The following is a 9,799-nucleotide window of genomic DNA, read 5'->3' on the forward strand; positions in this document are numbered from 1 at the left end:
CATTGCTACTGGGGAGCTCTTACTCCAGCCCATGCCTCATTTAATTTCACTGCAAGACATTTTTTGGATAATCTATCTCTGGAGCACCAGCTAAATGTGTTGTTGTGAAATGTGAACTTTGCCGTATCAGAGTAGTCTTCTGCAAACCTCATGTTCAACATTTCATCAGTGCAGAGCCTCCAAAGGCAGTATGATTTTTATGTCAGTATAAAAACCTATTTGTTAATAGCTGCTCTGCATCTTGCTTAGGTGTACACTCGGCTACTACTGCACATAATCAGCAGAGCCAATGGTGCAAAAGGGGCTTCAGTAAAAGGTGCTTGTGGTGAAAATTGGAACTGCAGTTGAATGACTGCAAATTGCAGTGTGATTCACCTCAGCCAACATCAAATCATTACCAGATTTTCAGGCTGTTAGCAGCTTTAAAATATAAATATGGCCCTGCCTTGGCCTAACGGTAGGGTACTGGGTTACTAATGCTGGCGACCCGAGTTCGATTCCAGCCCGGGTCAATTGCCAATCCTTCCCCATCTCTCTCCCCACACTCACTTCCTGTCATGATATCCACTTTCCAATCAATAAAGGCACAAAAGCCCCTAAAAATATCTTTTAAAAAAGGAAAAAAACATGTATACTGGCTGAGGTCAGTAATATCTTTTCTTTTTTTTCCTTGACGTGCTTCCAGAATTTCTGATGACATCAAAAGTCAATGAAACCAGCTCGTCACCGTTTATAATTGAGTAACAGCACAGGCTCAAGTGTGACCGCTTGCTTTTTTCCTAGGAGGGTTCGCCAGCCGCTCCAAGTTAACAAGCAAGTGTGCACGCTCACACAAGTGTCTGAGGCTCTGCCTGCAGCGACAAAACAACCTGCCAATCTGACTCATCCGTGGAAGGAGGCAATTGGGCCTTCCACACACAAGAGGTCTGAATTGTGTGCTGTTGGTGGCTGTCGAGTCAACCAAACCCTTGTAGAGATGCCAAGGGATTAGTTTGGTGGTGAATGGTGATGCGTAGGACAGCCTTTAGGGGTGTTTCTACTGTGATGTCCATTTCTCTGCCTCCACATATTGAGAGTGGCGGAAAGACACAAAAAAAAACGATCAACAACAAAGATGTGTTGGAGAGTGTCACTGTGTGATACTGGCAAGAGAAGAATGAGAGAATGAGAGAGAGAGAGAGAGAGAGAGAGAGAGAGAGAGAGAGAGAGAGAGAGAGAGAGAGAGAGAGAGAGAGAGAGAGAGAGAGAGAGAGAGAGAGAGAGAGAGAGAGTGTGTGTGTGTGTGTGAGAGAGAGAGAGAGATAGGACAATAGCACAACTCTCTCACTGGCTGAAGAAGGGACTCCACTCCCACAGAATGAAAGAGACTTCCCTTCAGTTAACAGCTAAAAGGCAATCCTAAAAACCCTATCTGTCTATGAGTCACTAGTTCCGCCATTGAATTACTGTTAGAGCACTGTTAGGGACAATACTGCAGCGGAGAACCACAGGCTCTTTTGGACATGGGCGAGTTTTAAAGTGGTGGTGCATTTTTTTCTTCATTCTTTTTTGAAAAATATTCTTTTGGGGGTTTTTTCAGCTTTATTTAGACAGGCCAGTGAGGAGTTGGACATGAAATGAGTGGGACAGAGAGGGAGGATCAGGAAATGACCCGGGTCGGGCATCGAACCCGGGTCACCTGCGTAACAGTCCAGTGCCCAGCCGACTAAGGAGTGGCACGGCAGGTTGGCAGGAATACTGACACACAGACATACTAGACTAATGGTTGTGAAATGGGGTTCACAGTGTGTGACACGACTCTTGTCAGGGGGGCCTTGGCTGAAATCTACCGGTATAAGGGGGGCCTCGTCATGGTATAGTTTGGGAACCCCTGCTCTGTAATGTCTTCGGGCGTGTTTTAGCTGCTGTACTGAAATGGCCATTACTGCCACTTGTCAATATGGATTGGTGATACGTTGACCATTTAAACTCACTTTAAGCACCATCGCCTCACTTTACTGTTACACAGCAAGCAACAGGTCAATAGAGTTTTCAGATGGTATAACATGCCAATTCTTAGTCTAAATACATTTTAGATCATCATTTTTGAGCTTCAGTCAAGATGACACGACTGTACCAGAGATTCTTTAAGTATATAGAGATATGCCAACATAATAGGATTCTATGGGCACCTAACGCGACCAGGTTCCGGTCTGCCTAAAGGGCCGTGTCATAATGCTCCTACAATGAATAGAACAGTCCCTAGGTCTGCCTAAGGGGGGCCATAAAAGAACCAGGAAACAATGGGCCAATGGAACCTCTCTCTCTCTACTCTCTCTGACTGTACTGCACTCTTCACCGATCAGAAAACCATGATTGATGAACGGCCGTTCTGTCTGAGGCTAAATGAAGTTGCAGAATGTGAGGTAACAGAAGATTTTTGACAGTCAAGCATGCAAATTCATGTATTCCAGCATATGCCCAAAATAAACACTAAGTACACCAAGTTTCCTTTGAATTAAACATAATGAACTCTTCCAATTACCATGTGAATCACAAGAGAACTAGTGATTGGTACGCTCCTTCCCTTAGACCAGAAAAGGGCTACTTTAAGGAAAATAGTGGGTGCATTCCAATATGCGACCTTGCATCCTCCACTTGTGCTTGTGGCCTCACATTTTGCTGATGCCCCTCCTCCGTGGAGAAAACAATTACGTTTCCCTGCTGTCAGCCTAGCCAAAACAATTTTTGGGGGAATATTCTTCATTCACCATCCAGTTTGCAAATGAGAAAATGACTTTACAATTGAGCTTTTGCGAGATATTGAAATACAATGCTGTTGTCAGTGATGTCATCATGACATATTACTTCCTGGTACGAGGTCACAAGCACAAGAGGAGGACGCAAGGTCGCATATTGGAAGGCGTGCAAGTGAATCTTGGTCCTCCTGCCCTTTCTTGTTTCCCTGCTGTTAACCAGAAACAGCAATTAGTAAGCAGGCGGGTTGCTTTCCCATTCAACATCCAAATTGCAAGTGAGAAAATTGCCTTCAAATTATGACTCTGCAGGCTATTGAAAAAAATCTTCATCAAATAACATCATGGTTGGCCTGGGACCGAAAAAACACTCAAGATTGTCTTAAACTGGCCCCTTGCTGCAAGCCATTCTCATACTATACCGTGCTCAACTTAATCCACTTGAAGATGGAACAATGGGCTGCCCCCTCTAAACTGTGGTCCAAACACATAAATAAACAAATAAAAAACAATATCTACTCTAGCCAGGCCATGCCCTCCTAGTGACACAATCCCTTCAGCGTTGCTGCTAGTCAGGTCAAGAGCAATGCGGAGCAGTACTTTCTGAGTTCCTGGAAAATCGGGAACTCCTCCCATTTTGTCGGGAAGCAAGTAACCATTAGCAAACCAAGGGAGGCAGGTCAACTATGCCGTTTGGGAAATGTTCATTGTTATGCTCTTGGTCAGACCAATTCTCGAAGAGATTTGAAAGTCGATGATAATCAGGCTAAATAGTAACGTCCCTGGGAACTATCAGCCCACAAGGAAAATGCCCTGTGTGACAGATTAACCGTCCAGCCCTGAATAGCATTGAGCCTCACATCACAAGACCAGAGCAGAGGCCACAGAGAAGGAGGGGAGGACAAAGACTGACGTGCACCCAAGATGTTTACTGTAGATTGTGACATCATGCACAAGTATGAGGAAGGTGATGTCAGATAACACAGTCTGGCACTCCTGCAGTGCCTCTAATTATTAGTAAACACTTTTGCTTTCAGTGCTCTCACCACTTCTAGTTCCTGACTTGGCAGCCTTGTATGTCTGTCTGTTGTTGGGCTACTCAACTGCTTTGGCTACTAAGTGCATGGTCAGGGGCACCTCCAGAAATGTTGGGCCCGATGAAAGATTCAAATGTTGCCCCCCCTTAAGGGCCCCTGTCAATGCTGTCAGTGCTTGGGCCCTTAGAATCTCTAACACCTTTCCCCGTAACAGCCCCCACGTGCATGGCTTTGTGGGAAAGTCTTCTTGTGCTCCCTCAGTGTGTTCAGATAGGCCATCACCACCAGTGTGGTCAATGTAATCACCATAGAGATATGGTTTTCAGTTTCAAGCAAAATCTGATGCCAACATACCTCCCTCAAAATTCCCATTTACAAAACGAAACTTCTGCTGCACAAATATACAAAGTAGGCCTAGACCTCGTATTGCACCACAAAGTATTAGAAAACAAATCTGTGGGCAACATTTCATTGGATATGTGTTTCCTGCCTCTGGCAACCAGGGAAGGCGACAGGGGGGACAAAGGGAACATTTGTCCCGGGCCCAGGGACAGAGGGGGTCCGAAATTGGGTTCTCACTACATTGTAGGCCTATATATTGGGAGGGGGGTCCTTTCAGATGACTTTGTCCCGGGTCCAACCAAAGCCGTCAGCGGCTCTGCTGGCAACTGTGGTCGAGCCAGCCGCCATTCGCTCTGACAGCACTGGCAACGCCGCCACTGTGCCACCGAGACAACCAGGCGCGTCTGTGGCTGCTATAAGGACGTGGGAGCAGTGGGTGTGTTCGTTTCATTAATAACATCTCCGAATTGCTTTTCCGTGGGATTCATCGCGTTAACAAAACACTGCAAGGCGACTATTGATGTAAAGTCCATGATGCATAATTTGAAAAGTTATGTTGGCATCGTTGTGCTTTGCGCCATTCGCCAGTAACCTGTCAGAAATCTAGTGGCGACCTGCTGAATAATGCATACAAAAAAGCATGAGAGAATTAAATACAGCTATATAAATGGCACCCACTGCCAGTTATTGGATTCCTTTTCCACTGGCACAAACAGACCAACTGAGATTCGCGAAGTTAAGCAGGAACCCAACAGGATATACCTCCCTTCCCTTCCCAACATCGGAAACGGGAATGGTAACAGGTGTTCTGTGGCAACTGCAGCAGTTGTGCGTTGGGGGAAAAAACTCACCTTTTGCTGACGACGCGCCATATCAGTTGGCTGTTTAGCGTTGAAAGGATAGGCTATACATCGCAGCACAAATACATAGATCTGTAGTTTTGTTTTTCTCTCCGCTTCCTCTTTCTGGATACGCTCCTGTTCACTTTGGTCGTCGTCTGCAGGAGGCAACCGCGGGCTGTCAGGTGGATTGCGCTGGTCACTAGTCGCCTTCTCCGGATTAGAAGTCTTTTTTACGGGTTTTACTTTGATGGAAGGATTTTCCTCGGGTGGCAGTTCCTCCTCTGATTCACTTGAGGAAGGGTCCAGCATAATTGACACCTGATTAACGAGAAACCTGAATGGTCGGGAAAGCAAATGAAAGAAGGCACAGCTTCACTCCGACAGTTCTTTCTGGTTTCTATGCTGTAGAACGACTTTTCAGCCTAATGTCTTCAAACATGCATGGGCGGAGTTAAAGGACAGCGTCTCTACTTCCAGTGGACTCCACGTTCGCAGTCTGTGGTTTGCGCGAAAGCGCATTCCATAGCTCGTGCAGCAGCTATGCAACCTGTAGCATGTGAGCACGAGCAACATGTGGCAAATAAAGAGTTTGCCCACGTGAATAGTTTGTGAGTCACTACACTGAATTTTCTCTGCAGCATACAACTGTACATTCTGTATATTTTTTTCAGGAAAAATGAAATGGAAAAATGATACCAGAATGTAATCAAAGAGCCAACTGTTTCTTTCTTTCTTTCTTTCTTTCTTTCTTTCTTTCTTTCTTTCTTTCTTTCTTTCTTTCTTTCTTTCTTTCTTTCTTTCTTTCTTTCTTTCTTTCTTTCTGTCTTTCTTTATGTATTTATTTATTTCTGCTATGTATTACAAAATTAAGAATGTTTAACCTGCTCACCTATGTTTTACAACGCCCCCTTTCCCTATGTATCTGGCATCCTCTTTTTCCAAAGTGGTGTAGCTACTAAGGGACCAGATGCCTTGAAGTTGCTTGAGGTCAGATTCGGAGGCCTGATGTCCATGTTGATAGGGAAGAGAATAACTCTCTCTCTCTCTCTCTCTCTCTCTCTCTCTCTCTCTCTCTCTCTCTCTCTCTCTCTCTCTCTCTCTCTCTCTCTCTCTCTCTCTCTCTCTCTCTCTCTCTCTCTCTCTCGTTATTCTCTTCCCTGTCAACATTACTCACACTAGAATAGAAGATGTTACCATCTAACCAAAACAATTATGTGTCAGTGATTAGTTATTTTCACAATATTCTTCTTACAGCCATAAGAACCGGTGGTCACCTCTAATCCTAAAGCCAACACACATAATTATGCAGCATGTACTACAAAACAGTGGTGGAACAAGTGCATACAGGGCCCCAGGGCAAGATTCTGATATGGCCCCCATACAGCCTGCCAAGGTCACAATAGGGCCCCCACCACCAATATGCACCAGATGCCCTGCTTGCCCCTCCTGTATTTCTGCCTCTTCTACAAAATAGGCCTATGATGAGACAAAGTTTCAATGTTTTGACTGGGGGAAACCCATACTGGTAATGTAACACTGGTATGATTATGGGAACACACTGTAAAACACACTGTAAGGTTTAAGATTGGGACAAGTTGACAAATTGCGAAAGCCCAACTCCCCTTGCCATTGTGACACATCACTCCACAGCACACAGTGCACACAATGAAATAACATGTATGCCTCACCTGTGCAAAGCAACTCAAATGGCATCCCGAGGGCGTTGTGTCTCGGGGCATTACCATGTTTATGGTACCTTAGTCATAGAGGAGGATGGGGGAGATCACTGGTAAGGGCGGGTTGGGAATCGAACTGGCAACCTGTGGGCTACATTCTTGACACACTAAACCCATGACTGCCCTAGATCATCAGTCACATTGTGAAGGGCATTTCCTCTGAGGAGCTCACAATATCTATAGACCTATAGACTATCGTGGAGAGAGTGAAGCAGCTGTGAACAGCAAGTCTACAAAGCCATTGCCTTGGTTACGAGACTGCTATGACCTCAGGGTGGTAACCGCTGATGCCAATGAGGGAATCCATATGCATGGTAGAGTCACAATGGGCCTTTCTCAAAGTCTAGTGCAGTGCACTTCAAAGTGTATCAGCCTAATTAGTCACGCCCAGTGATTGGATACTCTTTGGTGAACTCTGCGGAATATCCAATCACTGGGTATGACTAATAAAGAGTATCCAATCACTGCTGCTGTCAGGATCCTCACAGGCACTAGACCCTGGCAGCACATCACCCCTATATTCAAGCAGCTTCACTGGCTTCCCATCAAGTCACGCATTACCTACAGTATAATGCCCTCCTCCTAACCTTCAAGTCCCTCCATGGTCTGGTACTATACCTCGCAGACCTCCTTCCAAGGGCCAGCTGGTCGTCCCTTGTACCAGGATCAAGGCCACTAGTGACAGAGCCTTCCATGAAGCTGCTCCTATTCTTTGGAACAATCTGCCCGACCACATCCAGAATGCTCCTTCACTGGCCATGTCTAAACAACACCTTAAGACACATCTCTTCCTGGAGGCATATGGCTGCTAGTTCCACAAACACTTTCACTTGCATGCACACAGACACACTCATGCACTGACGTGCGCACACAAGCACATTTCTACACAATACCTTGTTAAGCGACCTTGGGTGTTTTGAAAGGCGCTATATACAACTAAAGTATTATTATTATATTAATCTTTTGGGTTTAAATCCAAATGTCTTCGTTGCATAACAAAAAAAATAAAGAATTTGGCTTTCTCTTCCATGACTTCTGGACCTAAGAATAGTTTTTGGTAATATTTTCCCAGTGTTTACAATAGGAGTTACATACAGTACTGTATTTAATCTTTTTTTTTTAAATTCAGTGAACATCTCACAGACATTCAGCTGCCCACCGTCCACATGATAAAAATGTATAAAACAAAACAAAGAAAACATACCAAAACACAAACAGATGTATGCAATCATCTCAGGCTCTGACTAATTCCAAACAACCCAGAAGGCACAGCAATTGCACACAGACTGCACATTTACAAAAACAAAAGATAACAATAAAAGACAGGCAGAACAATGCCACCCTGTTAATAACAAAAAACTAAAAATGCTGTTGACAGACTTTCTTGAGTTTGCAACATCCATGCTGTTTCTAGGGCACAAGGGACAACTCACAACCCAAACGTCTGTGCGCTAGTAGGCTACTGTAGTTTGAGACAACAAGCATATGTTCCATTTTGCCATTTTTCACCCACACAGTCATCTGAATGTCTGAAAATGTCTATGTGCATTGTGAGTGAAATTCCATTTTATAGTCATGGGAAGTAATCACGCCACTATAACCCATAAAAATGTGGGCCTCATTTTGTGGATGGGTTCACTATGTCCCAGATAGGTATTTATCAATGCCCTCTCACGACTGATACCCATAACCAACTACATATTGTTAGGCCTACTTTTACGGTTTATTTTCCAGCAACATATCTTTTTTTTTTAAAAAATTCTAAGTATTTTTTTGGGGCTTTTCAGCCTTTATTGTTTTTTGTTAGACAGGATAGTGGAGGAGAGACAGGAAGTGAGTCGGGAGAGTGAGATGGCGAAGGACCGGCAAAGGACCTGGACCGGGAATCGAACCCGGGTCAGCCGAGTGGTAAACGTGTGCCCTACCATATCAGCCACGGTAGGGGCCAGTAACATATTTTTGATATTAAGAAATGACCTCTGATCTTATAACATTTAAAGGTTGTCCGGTTGTTACACCTCAATCGTTTCCTCCTTTCATGACATAGGCGTCAGTTATGGCACCTTTTGTAGCTGCATGGGACTTGCTAACATAAATCATTACAATTAATATAGTGTATAGTAATCGGTTCAGCATGAACTAGCTGTGTCACACTCAGGCCCAGGGGCCATGGCCCAAATATGCATTACAGTTGGCCCACATACACCATAAACATATAGCAACATGACTTTTGCTATAAAGGTGGGCTCAAGCCGGTGTAACATCTCTCCCTCATACAACAGAATATGTTCAGACACATTTGAGGTATCATTGTTTGTGAAATTTGACACATGTGCATGCACAGTTTTAGACCATTTTTTAAATAAATAGATAAATATTACTTCATCCCAGATTTTAATTTTGGCCCCCCGTGAATTTGAGTTTGACATCCCTGACTTAGATTTATCAAAATGTGTTCTCTTCCAACAACACATATTTCTAACATTCTACTTCAGTATGCAAGTTCTCTCCCTGTATCTACCAAGTAATGTCTTTTTTTTAAGCTAAACTTGCCTGTCTTTCTGCACTCACTATCCATATATGATGCCATTCAGATTATAGCCAACCCAGGTGAAAAACCCATATACTTAAAGTGTACTTTTTTTGACCGTACTTAGTACAAAGTGTACTATTTTCGGCGATTTAAAGTGCGCTTCATTGCACTATTAGTGCGCTGAAGCACTACTAAAGCAGTACTTCAGCACACTTGCAGCACACTGAGGATGCTAAATTGGCACCGCTTTTGGACAACTTTAAGTGCACTACAAGCATACTTTTGAAAGTATGCTTCAAACACGCTTTTCATGCATTCGTATGCCATTAAGAGTGTGCTTGAGTACACTTCTATAACATTTTATTGTTACTAGAAGTTCAATAAAAGTATATTAACTTCATGCTTCTTTGGACTACATTGGAACATTTTAAGTCTGTAAAAAGTATATAATATTAAGTATTGTAAATAAATAACAGGTATGCTTGAAGTATATTTACAGTACACTCCCAAGTACATGAAATAATATAAATGTAATACTACAATCGATGCTGGTCCTCAGAGCTTGTACATTACA

The 9,799-nt window shown here is 43.7% G+C and overlaps 1 protein-coding gene across 3 annotated transcripts in view; it reads right to left on the reverse strand.

Annotated features, from left to right (window-relative positions):
• The window catches only part of cadps2 (Ca++-dependent secretion activator 2), a 189,101-nt gene extending 183,505 nt beyond the window's left edge, over positions 1-5,596 (reverse strand). For all 3 annotated transcript variants that reach the window (XM_063196999.1, XM_063196998.1, XM_063197000.1), the window contains exon 1: positions 4,966-5,596. In XM_063196999.1, coding sequence (XP_063053069.1) covers positions 4,966-5,265 — 300 coding nt within the window. In that variant the 5' untranslated portion in view covers positions 5,266-5,596. The remainder of the gene's footprint in view (positions 1-4,965) is intronic.
• Between the last annotated feature and the right edge of the window lie 4,203 nt (positions 5,597-9,799).

Source organism: Engraulis encrasicolus, chromosome 4 (genome assembly GCF_034702125.1).
Source record: "Engraulis encrasicolus isolate BLACKSEA-1 chromosome 4, IST_EnEncr_1.0, whole genome shotgun sequence".
Classification (NCBI taxonomy): Eukaryota; Metazoa; Chordata; class Actinopteri; order Clupeiformes; family Engraulidae; genus Engraulis; species Engraulis encrasicolus.